Here is a 15,733-nt window from a genome sequence, read left to right as displayed (position 1 = left end):
CAGCCACCATCAGGCCGGATGCTCACCGTTTCTGGCAGCTCACCGTTGATTGTGTTTATATTTATATTTAAAGACCATGTATCCCCATGATCACAAAAATTCATTTTGTATTATGTGCAGGTTGAAATGTTGTGGTTGTATATTTGTTTAAGTTTTTATTAAATCAGCAACTATATAACACACATAAATGTACAGTGTAATGAAACGTCATGACAGGAACACCCACATAAGTACCATCCAGATGGGAAATGACACGTGGCCGGGACCCTAGAAGATTCTCAGGTGTCCTTGTCGGTTACACGCCGCTTCCTCCCACTATCCTGACTTTCAGGTCAGCAGTTTCTTGCTTTTCTTTATACTTTTACCATCTCTATGTGTACCCAGACTTGATAGTTGGGTTTTGACTGCTTTGAATTTTCTATATGGGGAACTGCACTGTCTGTATCCTTAAGTGCTATGTTTCTTCCCGCAGCCTACCCCCAAGATTCTTTGTTGTATCAGGTGGGGCTGAAGGGCATTCGTTTTATTGCTTTAGAACAATGTTTCTTAACCTTTTTTACCTTATTGCCCCCTAAAAAGCCTCTGTAGATATTTTTTTATTGTTAATACCTGAGATATACTGCATAACTTTATGTGTATAAAATGTTAATACCCGAGATACACTGCATAACTTTATGTGTATCTGTGCTTTATATATATAAAGAATAAGATTTTTTTTTTAATCCCTTAAGATCCATTTTCCCCTCCTCGGGATGCCATCCACCTCCACGGAGAATGCAGGGCTTCCCACCCTCAGCGCCACTGACTTTGCTGCCAGGAGGCTGACAAAGGGGGATGTGGAGCAGAATCTCTTGACCCTTCCAGACCAGATGCTAGTAGTACAGCCCCTCTTCAGTTGTGACAACCCAAAATAGCCCCACATAGCTCCAAATGTCCCCAGAGGGGTGGGGTGGGCAAAATAGCTCCTGGCTGGAAATCACTGACCTATTGAGCACAGATTATGCATTGAAATTGAGCCCAAAATGGGGAACACCCTGAGTGGATGTAGGATCTGCCGGCAGGAGATCGAGTCAGTGGCGGTGTATCCACACCCAGCTTTCTGCCTCCTTACTGCCACGGACATTTGCATAATACAGGAAGGAGAAAAAGTAGGTTATAACTGGTACTTACAAAATACCAGTTTTGAGGACAGAAAACAATTACTGTATGTTATTTGTGTATATATAGGGTGTGTGTATGTGTGTGTGTGTAAATCTGGAAGAGTATGCCACAATGCTGAGAGTGGTTATCTCTGGGTAATAGATATTTTTTCCATTTTCTCCCCTCTGGTATTTCTGCCATGGGAAGGTACTATGTATGTACTGTTTAAAGCATCTGGGGCAGAGGAGAGACTATCACTACACTCTGAAAACTAACGTGTTTTGTTTTTTCTCTCGTTTCTGCGGGGGAGGCAGCCGAAGGTAAGTTTTAATGCTGGGTGCTCTGTGGAAAGTGGGTTTTGAGGACTGAGCAGCGTAGGAGGCATTTTGGGCAACCACTGAGCCTTGTCATCACAGCAGGGGCTCAGGTATTTCCTCCCCACCAAAGCTCGAACTGGAATGACCGCCCTGGGGTCTCCTGTGTTTCTCTTCTTCCTCTTTTTTAATTTGCAGGTAGAAAATGAATATGGTGGCTACTTCACCTGTGACTATGACTACCTGCGTTTCCTGCTTAAGAGCTTCCGCTGCCACCTGGGCAACGACGTGCTGCTCTTCACCACCGATGGGGCCTGTAAAGAGTTCCTGAAGTGCGGGGCCCTGCAGGGGCTCTATGCCACCGTGGACTTCGGGGCAGGTTGGTGTTTGCAGCAACAGAAAACCCAGCTGCGGCCTGCGGGCTCTTTACGCTGTCGCGTGGGGCAGCTGCTGCTTTCAGTAGCAGAGGCATATTACATGCGATGTCTCAGGTTTTCCTTTATCAGGCGAAGTAGAGTCGTGATGAAGCAGAGGTAGTTTTGTTAATGCTGATTTGGCCTTGAGACGGGCTCCGTGTCCAGCCCTGGCAGACTAGCCTGCACCTCGGAGTCCTTTCTGGTAGGGCCTGGCCTGCCCGCCTGTGGGAAGCGCTGCCCTGCGGCAGCCGCCTTTCAGGTTCGTGCAGGCCGAGCCACTCTTCCCTGCCCTCCCTGGCCCCGCATCAGGGCTGGATGCCCGGGGCTGTGCCGTGGCCACAGTGAACTCTGAGGTCAGCCGCCTACATCAGTGAAAGACTGAGCATGAACGGTGTGTCTCCAAGCAGAGCAGAGGGCACCCTGCCCCGAACTTCATGATCCAGTTCCCACACAGGTGCAACAGAGCGGAAATGGCGCCAGCCAGGACCTCCAGATAAGCCCCTGCTCTCGGATTGGCCTTTGGCTTCTCTGTAAGGCCAGCTTCCAGCAGAGAATGTGCTGGCCAGGGAACAGGGAATCTCATGTGCTTTGTGGCTATCAGTGTCTCACTAGTAAGCACGGGTTGCACCCAATACCATTCTCGTGGGCGTCCTGTGATGCCACCCCAGGCAGGGCCCCCACGCACATGAGGAAGCTGCCCTGTGCCCCACCTGCCCCAGGTGCGCTGGCCTGCCGTGCCCTGTCCTTCAGCCCACAGCTCAGCGGCGTGCTGACACCCACAGGCAAACAGTGCTGACGGCGAACTCGGAACACCTGCCAGTGTGCTCCTCCCAACAGAAAACACTGCGCTTTTTCCTCCGTGTGATGGGAAGGGAGCCAGAGCAGCCGGAAACCAGCGCGCCACTTCCTGTGCGGCTCTGTGTGGCTGAGTTACTTCATCACCAGATGCTCTGAGCAACGTGCCATGTTTCTAGAAGCACTTGATTCACTTAAAACCAGTTCTTTTCTTTTTTGGTAACAGAAGAATCCCTTTTAAAGTGCCACTTCAGTCTTCTGCCCTTCCTTCTCTAGAGACATCAGGTGTTGGATGTGCAACACGCACGGAGTGTCTCCTGTCAGCCAGGAGAACAGCGGGGTCTTTATGCTCCTTGAAGAGTGGTCTTTTTTTGGGGGCTGGGGTGGGGGTGACTTTTTATTTTGAAATTCTTTAGAACTTTAGAACTTACAGAAAAGTTGCGAGACTCATGTAAAGAACCCTATTCCCTTCATCAGATTTCCCCATGGTTAACATTTTGCCACATTTACTTGATCAGTTTCTCTCTATATATATAAATGTGTGTATTTTTTTTTGAGTCACTTGAGCTTGAGTTGCAGATGTGATGACCCTTTGCCCCTAAATCACAGCAGAGGGCCCCTAAGAACAAGAGCATTCCTTAAATACAACACAATGATAAGAAGAAAAAAAAAGGAAATGAACATGCCTACAATACTATTTTGTAATCCCAAACTTTAGTCAAAGATTTTGATTGTCCCAATAATGTCCTCCATAGCAAAAAAAAAAAAAAAAAATTAGAGAGGAGAGAGGAAAGATGGAAGGAAGGAAGGAAGGAAGGAAGGAAGGGGGAAGGAAGGAATGGAGGGAGGGAGGGAGGGAGGCAGGCCCAGTCCACTTAGCTGTCGTGGCCTTTATGAAAGCTGCTCTCCCCTTAAACAAAGTCTGTTTAAACACTGATAGCCAGAAGGACCCTAGCCACACTGCATGCCCACCCAGAGCCTTCCCTTGCAGAGCCTCTGTGGCGTACACAGCACTCATAGGTCAGGCAAGACAGTTTTGGTAACATTTCCCAAACCACCTCTGGCCCATCCCTCTTGTTGTGAGTTATGCAGAAAGATGACGCAGCATAAGGTAAGTTCCCTGCTCTCCAGACCGACAGGCAAGACTACCTGGCCCCATCATCTGGTTTGAATTTTCTATACTGGGAAGTAAACTGTCTGTATTTTTCAGTATCATATTGCTTCCACTCAATATGCCACTGAGCTTCTTTGGTATACTGGGTGGAGCTGAAGGTCATTCATTTCATTACTTTAGAGCAATGTTTCTTAACATTTTTTTTCACTGCTGCCTCCTAGAGCAGGTGGTCTGCAATGGTGGAAGATGTCCAAATTAAGATTCGGGGTACACTCCAATTCAGGGATAAACACAGACCACATGCATCCCTTTGATTTGCTAATTAATTGGCAGATATTGGTGGCACTACCGTGTGACACTGTGGAGGTGACAAGGAAGTATCTTCAAAGCGGGCCTGTCCTGAAGGGAGTGTTTAGGTCAGTCGGAGGTCCCTGTGAAGAGAGGATACAAGACGTGTGTCCAGGCTGTGGGGACACAGACGAGAGGACAGGCCTGTGACAGGGACTCCCGGGGCAGTGCAGTCAGGAAGGACCCTGGCGACCTGTTCAGAGAGGAAGTACCGTTCTGTGGTCCCCACACGCCCGTCAGGTGGATGGTCTGAGGGGCGTGGGGGAGGGGAGGGCCTCAGGTTCAAGGAGCCTTTTCTTGAACTTCTTGTTACCCCCCTAACTGACCTTCCCCTCTCATCATTCCCAGGTTCCAACATCACGGCTGCTTTCCTGACCCAGAGGCAGAGTGAGCCCCAAGGACCCTTGGTGAGAACTGGGGGTGCAGTGTGGGGAGACCAGCCACTTGGACTGACTCCCCTGCAGCTGCTGGGGGAGAGAAGCCACGTGCTGTGGAGGGTGGGTGTGAGTCCTGGCTTTTCCTGGCTCTAGGGTCTGGAGCTGACAGGAGGGTGGGGCCATAGCCCCCTGCACACATGAGGGACTCACAGTGCTCCCCTCAGCCTCGAGGCCTGCACTGGAGGGGAACAGAGTGGGGCTTGGGTCGGCGGCCTGCTGGGCATCAGGCTCTGTGCTCCCACACTGCCATCGCTCGGTCCTCATGGCTGCTGTTGTAGGTGGTGTCATCCTCTCCCTTTTCAGGGAGGCTCAGAGGACAGGTCACTTACCCAGGGTCAGATAGCGGGTGGGCAGCAGGGCCACGTTCTTAGTTCATCATTAGATTCAACAAACTTCCTCAGATTGCTACAAGTTCCTCAATTCCTAGTCTGATTTTTTGTGCAGCCACGTCTTAGTTCAGGACTGTGTTGCAGAGAGCTGTTTATTTCAGAGCTTCCCCACTGTCAATGTGCCTATGAATCACTTGGGAATCTTGTTAAAACACCAGCTTTGATCTACGCGGTCTGGGGTGGGTCCTGAGGATCTGCATGGCCAACAGGCGACCAGGTAGCATTGGAAATGGAGGTAGCTGAGTGCACTCTGACCTGCAGGGCTTCATGGCATGCTGTGTAGGCGACTGTAGGAGGAACGGGCCAAGGCCCAGGCAGGTGGACGTGGCCTCAGTCCTCCGCTGGCTGCCTTCCCTTCCCAGTAGGTGCTGCTGTGGGCCCTTGGCCCAGTTTAAGGAGCTGTGTCCTGCGTCTTCTCTTCAGCAGCTCAGGCTGCTACACTGTGTCCAAACCTTTGTACAAAACAACTTTCTCTTAATCTGGTCTCTGCCTAGTGAGCGGTGAAGAGCCCACATTGACAGGCTTTGGGTAGCACTATTGCCTGGGCCCTGAGATGAGCAGACCCTAAAACATGTCCGAATTTCTTTTCCCTTCTCAAGACCAAGGGCTTGGCAGGGTAATGCCTAAGAGAAGCACGAAGTGTGCCGGTCCTGCTTTGCAGAACACTCGGACAAGTCTTCCTCACTTTAAGTCAACCTGGGATCTGACAATCTGGATTCACACAAAGGGTGGATTTGGAGTTGATAATTTTATAAAACTATTTCACCATCTGATTCTTTCACCCAACAAACTTTCCTATCATATTTAACCTGGTTAACAAAGGTTTGATGTAGGGGCAACATTTCAGAATACCTGTATTGCCGGCACCTGAAAACTGAGTCTGGACAATGCTGCTATTGAAACGCCCCGTTGGCCCTCCAGCCTGGGTTAAGCAGTGCAGGTCAACTCCCCTTTCTGCCATCCCTTGGTGGAGTAGATAGGACGGCAGTTACAGGGAAGCCCAGACAGGTAACAGTTATTAGTTTGTCTCCACGTCCTCTTCTCTTTCTAGGTCAATTCCGAATTCTACACCGGCTGGTTAGACCACTGGGGCCAACCTCACTCAACAGTCAAGACTGAAGTGGTAGCTTCGACCCTCTATGAAATACTTGCCTATGGGGCAAGTGTGAACTTGTGAGTATTAATTTCTGGAGGGGAGAGAGCCCTCTTACAGCTATAGGCTCACAGTGAAGTACTGTCTATTCTCTTGTTTCTTGTAGGTACATGTTTATAGGTGGGACCAACTTTGCCTATTGGAATGGTAAGAGCAATCTGACACCTGTTCATGGAAGCTTATGCTAGAATGTTTCTGGTGCTCTATGGCGGGCTGGGGTACCTGTGGACAATTTTTATTTTCTCTTTTTGTTTGTTGTCTCCTAAATATTCTAATATGTAAGAATTGACCGTGTAATTTTTAAAAATCAATTTTCTTTGAAAAAATTTTTAAGGGAAAATTTAGAAACCTCATTGTTTTAAGCCAGGCTAGCTGGGAGGACCTCAGTCATAGTCTCTGGCTATCGCTTACTTGTTCATATATTCTACTGTGGTCTTTTGCTTCTTTTCTTTTCTTCCTTTTTTTGGAATATCTGTTTTATTGAGATATAATTCCTTTACCATAAAATTCATGATTTTAAAGTGTACAATCCAGTATATTGCAAAGTTGCTTGACCATTGCCATCTTCTAATTCTGGAACATTCTCATCACCCCAGAAAGAAACCCTGTGCCCAAGTAACTCCCCACTCTGCCTCCTCTCAGCCCTTGACAACCTCTAGTCTACCCTCTATCTTTATTGATTTGCCTCTTCCAGACATTTCATATAAACAGAACCATACAATAGTTGGTCTTTTGTGTTTGACTTCTTTCATTTAGCCTAATCTTTTCAAGGTTCATCCATGTTGTAGCATGTGTCAGTACTTCATTCCTTTTTAATGCTGAATAATATTCTATTATATGGATATACCACATTTGGTTTATCCATTCATCAAATGATGGACATTTGGGCTTCTATTTTTTGGCCATTATGAATAATGTTGCTATGAACGTTGACATATAAGTATTTGTTTGAATCCCTTTCTCAGTTCTTCTGGGTGTGTACCTGGGAATGGAATGTTTGGGTCATACATGGCAACTAACTATATGTTTAGAGTTTGAGGAACTTCCATAGTGTTTTCCAAAGTGGCTGCATAATTTTACATTCCTATATGGTCTTTTTATCTTTTTTGGGGGTGGGGAAGGAAAAATAACAACAAAATTCTCTTCGTTGCCATTGACTTTTTGTAAAGACAAATCATGCTATCTTAACTTTTCTACAAGCCTCATTCCCCACCTGTCTCCACATCTGTACCTTTCTCTCTGAATCACTGAGGATAGCATACTGTGTTTCGGAGGCTTAATTTGACTCTGAATCTCCTGGGGTCCTGATAGTATTTGGTTACTATCCACTCTTAACCAAGTTTCTCTTTTGGACTGCTCTCTTTTGTGTGGGATGGGCTAGAAGAAGACTTTGCTTACAAGTACTATTAATATTATTACTATTATTAGAGCCAAGGAATGGAGATATTACAAAATTCCAATGTCATTCTTAGAAGACAATAGAGAGCCAAGGTTAGTAATTGAAGTTTTAGATAATCTCTGTGAGTCTGTCTTCTCCTTAGAGACAGTTAAGACTGGTGATGCTTTTTCATTCAGTTGCTAAGGATCCCACCTAGCTTTCATTTAAGGGATTGAGACCAGTCATCTAATCAAGGAATGAAGACTGATGTTTTCTGAAATTTTACAGTTCATGAGACAATTTCTTTTTATATTGTATTGTTTTACTTCAAATGATACATTCTTATTTTTTTTAATTTAGATGTATAGAAACTACCACGCAGAAAATGGAAGTTGTCCATCTCTCTTGCCCCTGACCCTGCCATAAACACTAAAAGTCTCTTTTCTGCCTCTGTTTTCCCATTTAATGCTCATAGCAGTCTCATCTGCACTAGGGATTACAGACCCACTTTACAGATAAGAAACGCAGGATACAAGAAAGTCCACATGCTTCCATTCAGCTGGCAGGGGGTGAGCCTGTATTCACCTCAGACCTCGAAAGCCGGTCACTGCCCTTCAAAGAACCCCTTGCATCCTGGAGCCCCTGCACCAGGTCCTCTTGTGTTTGCGGCCTTCCTGGGCGTCCCTATTGCTGGTCTCTTGGGGGCAGTGAGGGAGGGCCAGTCTGTGCTTCTGAGCAGCTGTTCTTCAGGCCAGCTTCCCGCAGGAGAGCAGTGAGAGAAACAGCTCTGGGGGGTGGAGGGTTGTGTGGAGTGTCCCCCCAGGTGGGTGCCCGAGCTCATGCAGGGATATGTGCCTCTCTCCACCTGTGTGGGGACATGAGGAGTGCCAGTCCTGCCCTTTCTCCCGCCTTCCTACCTCACGCTGCCTAAGTGTCAGGAGGCTTGAGTGGACTCTGTTTCCCTAACTGCCCCCGGGTGGTCAGAAAGCATCCAGGCAACGATTCTGCTGGTAGAAGTAAGGCCAAGACTTAGTTTTCCAGTCCATCCTTCAACCCACTGGCCAGCTTCCCAGCCTGGGTTCCCTGGGCCTGTGAGATTTGTTTCTGGAAGTCACACTTACTCAGGTCCACACAGCAACCACTCTTTGAGCTCGCTTCTATACCTGGCTCTGGCAGGTGCTCCGGCAATTGAGGCCACACCTGCCCCTAAGGTGCACACAGTCTACTGTGAAGCCAAATGTCGAAATAAGAAACACAGGGCAGCAAGGTGACTGCCATGCTAGAGCTAGAGGAGAGGTGAGCTCCTTGCAACAAGGGATGTGGTTTTATTTTTCTTTTCATCTCACAGCATAGGATGTGTTTTAACGTATGTATCCCCAGAGTCAGGTGTTCCTGTTGGCAAACCGCTGACTGATTAATAAGAAAGTGGGGAAAGAATGTGATTCATCAGTTCATTGGGCGGGGGCGGGGAGAGTGGTCCAGATCTTTCAAAATATAGACTTTGTGCTTAGAACTAATGGAACCGAGTCTCTGTGGGGTGGACCAAATCCTCGGTCTTGCTCATCTTTCAACTCCACGAGGATGGGAGAGGCACCCCGCCGCACCAGTAAGGTCACCCAAGGTGGCTCCGTCATTCGTGAGCCATGCGATTATTTGAAGGAATTTGTTACTAACCATAAGTGAACGATCAGATTTTGTGCCTCATTTACTTACAAATTAGGTTAGATATAAGATTATCCTAAAATAGCTTTATTCTCACATGCTTGCCCTGCAAAATGCTCTGTGGAGTAGAAGAGGAAGGGGTGTCCAGAGCTTTGCTGGGACTCCAAAGCAGCATTCGCATGGCCCAGGGACCTGTTAGAAATGCAGTCTCAGGCCTCACCCCAGGCCTGCTGACTCAAATCTCAGGTGCAGCTTAGAACTGTTTTCACAAGCTTTCCTGTGACTCCCCATGCATGGGTAGGTAGGTTTTCTAAGCACTGGCATAGGGTCACTGTCCAGTATTGCAAACAGCCTCCTCCCTGTCAACATCATCTGTAACAACATCATCTCTGATTTAGACTGTGCCCCTTGCACAGGGATGCACTTTCTAGTGTTCTTCTATACACAGTATCAGAAGTGGCTCAGCTGTTTGTAGAAGGAGCCCTGGGCTGGGCTGGCCCTTGTGGCATGGGGACCAGGTTCTTACATGCCGTCATTGGTTAATCACTGTATTGGGCTGTCCCAGGAGGGTGGTAGCCTTGGACGAGGCAGCCCCACAGAAACCAGTAACCAGAGAGGAATGCCTCTGAAAGCTGCCAGCAGCCGACTCCCCACAGCTGGGGATGAGTGAGCGCCTTGGCCCTGAAGGAGGATGGGAGAGGCACCCTGCCCCACCCCTCACTCGGCAGACATTACAAAGGCTTTAAGGTTTTATTTGAGTCTCTGGGCCACTATGTGTCTGCAGGCATCTCCTACTTTGGGTGGTGGATAACTCCTCAGTTGTTTCCTGCTGACCCCTGGCCTGGTCACTTGTGTCTCTACCACTGATCTTATCTCAGCCACGGAGTTCAAGGTCCTGAAAAAGATCACAGACTGCAAGGTTATCGGTCAGGAATGGGGATCCTGCCATAAGCCCTGCCATTTCTCGCCGTGAGATGTTGAGCAGGTTCTGTGGGGAGCTGCTTCAGGTCCCTGCTGGTCCCACGGGGTGGTAACCAAGGGGGTCGCAGCAGTGCATGGAGAAGTTGCCTGCAGACTCTCAGGTGCTTGGCAAGCGCCACCTGTAGGAAGAAACTCATTTCTCTAAACCTCTCATCCTGAGGGCCACCTCTGTGTTGCCTAACAATTGGTTCTAATGTGTCCTTTATTTTCTTCCTCCGCAGTGCTGAGCCCATGAATCCCAAAGAAATTGTCCTAGAGGAGGGCCTTTGGGAGTAATTAGTGGCACATTCTTATCTTCTAGGAGCCAACACACCCTACCAACCTCAGCCCACCAGCTACGACTATGATGCCCCCCTGAGCGAGGCAGGGGACCTCACCAAGAAGTATTTTGCTGTGCGAGACGTTATTGGGAAGGTTGGTGCTGTGTAGGGGCTACGGTGGGCTGGTCTTGGACTTACTGTGCTCACTGTGTAGATGACTTCCTGGAGCCTTTGTGTTTAAAGGATGAAGGAAGGCATCACATAGCCTTGGTCTTGAGTCTGGGCCCCTTCCTGATGAAGGAGCCTGTAAGCAAGTTACTCACTAGTCTGTTCACCTGGAAAACTGTAAAGACAGCACCTTGCTGTGTTGCGTGGACTAAAAAGAATATATTTAAGGCACAGTTCTGACATGTATGTTGTCCGGTTAATAGTAGCTATGACTGTTTATATAAAGGTAAGAAAACATGTCTGCATAAAAACTGAAGTATGTAGGAGAGAAAATCCATGCACTCTGTGAAGCCCTGTGCAAAGGTGAGCTGACAGCAGGGCTTCATTTTTCTATCTGGGGCAAGTGATCGCTGTTTCCTTCTGGCCTGCCACCTGAACTGCGTTGTCCTGCTCATGTTGTGACCTTTGGAGGCATCGAAAGCACCCAGGTGGGGTTTCCTGTCTCTGCTGTGGGTTTAAAAAAAAAAAACCACAATTTTTCTGCTCAGTCACCTGAGTTTTGAAGTTAAAAAACAAAGGTTTTCTGCCTATAAATGGTAGGGACCTTTCTTTGTTTTAAGTACGCTGTCTTCTCGGTTTAAGCCTAAGTGTTAAAATGTATTTTATGAAATTCTTTAACATATTGAAAAATATATCTCTACCTAACTACTCTTAGAATTTGTCCATATTGCATACATTTTCAGATGTATGGTTGAAATGTTGCTCCTGTTATTTTTTATCATGGGTTTAATTTCTGCATATTGCCGTGATGACTCGCGAGCTCTCTCTTGTTTGCTCTTTTTGTTCCTATCCTTATTATTTCCTTCCTTTCCTTTATCAGCTCTTCAGTCCAGCCCATCTTCTTCTCTCACACAAATATTCAAGGTTGTATGTTTCTTTCTAGTACTACTATCGCTACACCTCATAAATTTTGGTACATACTACATTTATTATAGTTTGCCCCCAAATGTACCTGTTTGATTTCTCTTTGACCCTTGAGATATTCAGAAGCAGGTTTTACAACTATTAAACTTAAATATTTTTCTTGTTTATTGGTTCTCTTGTATTTTCCTTATGGTTAGATAATGTAGCCTGTGTGATAACAATCCCTTGAATCTGTTGAACTTAGTCTCAGAGCCTGGCATATACAAATATGAACAAATATTCCATGTATCCTCAAAAAGACTGTATTAGAATTGTTGGGTATAAACTGCATATGTGTTCATTGCATTAAGCTTATTAATGGTGCTGTTGAGATCTCTGATAGCCATCCTAATTTCTTTTTGTCAGTTTATTCTCTGACTTATTAGATAAGAGTTGGATTTATGTATTATTTCTCTTGTAGGTCTGTCAGTTTTGAGGCCATGTTATTAGGTTTGCAATTTGAGAATTAAATCCTTTAGTACCATTGTGTAATAACTGTCTCTCTTAAATAATGCTTTTTGCCTTAAGTCTTTTTTGTCTGATACTAATATAGCTTACCTGCACTCTTTTGGTTAGTATTCACCTGGTTTTTCTTTCCCAATGCTTTAATTTCAACCTCTTTATATACTTGTTTTTGCATGTGTCCCATGCAAACAGAATATAGTGGAATTTTTAAAAAACTGAGTGAACATTTTTGTCTTCCAACTGGTGCATTTATTCATTGTTATTCATTAGAATTCTTGATACACGTTGATTAATTTCAACCCTCTTATTTTATAATTTTATAATAATCTACTTGTCCACCTTTTCTGTTTTGTTTTCCCTTTATTACTTTCTTTGGAAGTGTTTGAGTTATTTTTTTTCCCTATTTCATTCCCCTCACCACTCCTCACCCCTACCCACTGCCTCTAGTTTGAAAGTTATTCACTATATTTTTATTCTTTTAGTGGTTATTGAAGTGTAAAAATTATACCCACCAAAAAACACACCTCAGAAGTAAACAGCTCATCAATTGTGTGCAAACTGAACACATGGCAGCCAGAAGCCCCCTCAGGCTCCTCCTTGACATTAATCTCCCACCCCACCCACCAAGTTAACCGCAGTCCTGAACTCTGTCACCATAGGTTGTCTTCTTTCTTCAAACTACGTAAATGAGTTCGTATATTATGTCCAGCTCTCAGAAAACTTTAACATTCTGTTTTAACTTACAATTTAAAGTTAATCAATATCTTCACTTCCTCCATACAACTAGAACTTTTTATGTCCAGTTATATCCTCTTGACTTATATGCTATTAATATCATATGACCACACACATTAATGTCACATATTTGAGTTCTCCTAGGTTTAGACTTCCACATTCTAGTTCTTTCCTTAAACAAAAACCCATAAAGCATTATTTTAATTGTTCCAGATGCTGACTGTACCCACATTATTTATTCACGAAGAATTCCACAAATATTGAGCAAGTTCCCTTATATGCCAGGTGTAATGTTCACTGCTTGGTATGTATAGGTCTCCTTGAGAAGGTGAAGCTGGAACAAAGACTTCAAGGTGGTAGAAGAGCCAGGTGGAATATCCGGGGCAAGAGCATTGTATGCAGAATGCAGCCAGTGAAAAGGAGGGAACGTGCATGGCACTTTTAAGGACTAGCAGGGCCAGTGTGGTTGAGCCCAGTCATAGAAGGGACTGTAATAGGAGATAAGGTCAGAGCAAGAATGGGGGACTGACCTAAGGCCTTACAGGCCATTGAGAGACTGTCTTTTACTTTGAATGAAATGGGATCCATTGTAGAGTTCCGTTAAAGGACTAGGCAGGCGGCCCGGCAGGCATAGAACAGGAAAACCAATTAAAAAGCCTTTGCCACCGGTTAGGTGACGGGACTGTGCCAATTCAAGGATAGCTACAGATTTTCTTGAAATGGAATCGGTGTGTCAAGGTTGTTTGCATCGAATATGTTGACAGATATTATGAAATGGCCCTTCAGTGAACCTGTATCAGTTGAGTCTCATTTCCCTACTCTTTTACCGAATCTCTGAACTACTAGACTTTTTGACCTTGCCATTTGGTATGAAGAGGATGGTTTTTGAGGGAACAGTGAGTGTCTTTAGTGAGGACCACTAGAATTGTACATCCTGTTGTATATGAATTACCCATTTATATTTCTTTTTCTATAAACTACTTTTTCAGATTTTTCACAATTTATCTATTGGGTTACTTGCCTTTTATTTTATTTTTTTTGGTATCATTAATGTACAATTACTTGAACAACATTATGGTTACTAGACTCCCCCTATTATCAAGTCCTTCCCACATACCCCATTACAGTCATTGTCCATCAGCATAGTAAGATGCTATAGAATCACTACTTGTTTTCTCTGTATATACTGCCTTCCCCGTGCCCCCCACTACATTATGTGTGCTAATTGTAATGCCCCTTTTTCCCCTTTATCTCTCCCTTCCCACCCATCCTCCCCAGTCCCTTCCCTTTGGTAACTGTCAGTCCATTCTTGGGTTCTGTGAGTCTGCTGCTGTTTTGTTCCTTCAGTTTTTTCTTTGTTCTTATACTCCACAGATGAGTGAAATCAATTGATACTTGTCTTTTTCCGCCTGGCTTATTTCACTGAGCATAATACCCTCTAGCTCCATCCATGTTGTTGCAAATGGTAGGATTTGTTTTCTTCTTATGGCTGAATAATATTCCATTGTGTATATGTACCACATCTTCTTTATCCATTCATCTACTGATGGACACTTAGGTTGCTTCCATTTCTCAGCTATTGTAAATAGTGCTGCGATAAACATAGGGATGCTTATGTCTTCTTCAAACTGGGCTCCTGCATTCTTAGGGTAAATTCCTAGGAGTGGAATTCCCAGGTCAAATGGTATTTCTATTTTGAGTTTTTTGAGGAACCTCCGTACTGCTTTCCGCAATGGTTGAACTAGTTTACATTCCCACCAGCAGTGTAGGAGGGTTCCCCTTTCTCTAAATCTTTGCCAACATTTGTTGTTGTTTGTCTTTTGGATGTTGGCCATCCTAACTGGTGTGAGGAGATATCTCATTCTGGTTTTAATTTGGGGTTACTTGCCTTTTTTATGATTTATAAGAGTTCTATTATTGTGGCATTTTTCACAGTTTGGGGGATCCCTTTTTTCTGGTAAAAGATAATCTTGAAGTTTTATTTTATCAAATGTATTACTTCTCTCCTTTCTGGCTGCTTCACCACTCTAGCAGTATAAATAAATTAATTCCCTTAGAGTACATAACATTTTTGTGATTTCATTTTACATTTAAATGTTGATGGATATAGAATTTTTGTTGTTAAGCATGAGGTAGGGAATAAGTTTTATTCATCTCTTACATGACTAGCCAGTTATACCTTTCAGAGACTTTATCCATCATTTTGCCACTGATTTAATGTGCCTGTTTTGTCATCCACTTCATTTCCGTAAGTATTGGAGCCAATTTTCCAGCTCTTTCTTATATTTTACTGTTTTTTTTTTTCTCCTTTACTGATAGCAAACTGTTTTAATTCTTACCTTTTCTATCTTTTCTTATCTGGTAGGATAAGTCTTCCACCCTTATTCTTTCAGAATTTCGCCAGCTATCCCTAAAAGTTTTCCACTTGAACTTTGCTATTATTTTATCAACTTTAAAACAAAGATACCTATTGATGTTTTGATTTGTTTTGCATTAAGTTTATACATCAAATTAGGAGTGATAAGACTCACAATAGTGAGTCTTAGCCAAGAAAATGCTTTTCATCTCTTCAGATCTTCTCTGATGTCCCTCGTTTCAAAGTTTTCTTAAAGTAGTCTTGTCTATTTCTTAATATGTTTACTCCCAAATATTCTGTTTTTAAGTTTCATTGTAAAAGATGTCTTTCATTTCTTTATGTTTTCATGAGATATAGTTATCCTTAAAATATGAAATACTTTTAAAAAATTTTAGTGTATAAAATAGTGTTGCCAACATCCATGTACCCAGTACATGGATTTAACACAGGTTATTATGAAATTTTTGCTCCTGATTTTTTAAGAAAATAATACATTACAGGTGAGATAGAGCTTCATTCCCCTCCCTCCTCAGAGGTGACCACACTCTTGGGATAGTTTTTATCATTCACACACGTTTTTGTGCTTTTAATACAAATGCATGTAATACTTACCATATGTTTAATTATTTTTCTCTCTTTTAAATTTTACATGAATATTA

At 44.3% G+C, this 15,733-nt stretch overlaps 1 protein-coding gene across 2 annotated transcripts in view; it reads left to right on the top strand.

Moving 5' to 3' along the window:
- Positions 1-15,733, top strand: part of GLB1 (galactosidase beta 1) — a 76,779-nt gene that overhangs the window by 30,081 nt on the left and 30,965 nt on the right. For both annotated transcript variants that reach the window (XM_037008643.2, XM_037008644.2), the window contains exons 6-10: positions 1,653-1,833; positions 4,476-4,534; positions 6,005-6,126; positions 6,213-6,253; positions 10,429-10,541. In XM_037008643.2, the coding sequence (XP_036864538.2) occupies positions 1,653-1,833; positions 4,476-4,534; positions 6,005-6,126; positions 6,213-6,253; positions 10,429-10,541 (516 nt within the window). The remainder of the gene's footprint in view (positions 1-1,652; positions 1,834-4,475; positions 4,535-6,004; positions 6,127-6,212; positions 6,254-10,428; positions 10,542-15,733) is intronic.

This window comes from Manis javanica, chromosome 15, assembly GCF_040802235.1.
Source record: "Manis javanica isolate MJ-LG chromosome 15, MJ_LKY, whole genome shotgun sequence".
Classification (NCBI taxonomy): domain Eukaryota; kingdom Metazoa; phylum Chordata; class Mammalia; order Pholidota; family Manidae; genus Manis; species Manis javanica.
The sequence above is the reverse complement of the archived record's forward strand: the minus strand, read 5'-3'. Positions and strand labels throughout refer to the sequence as shown.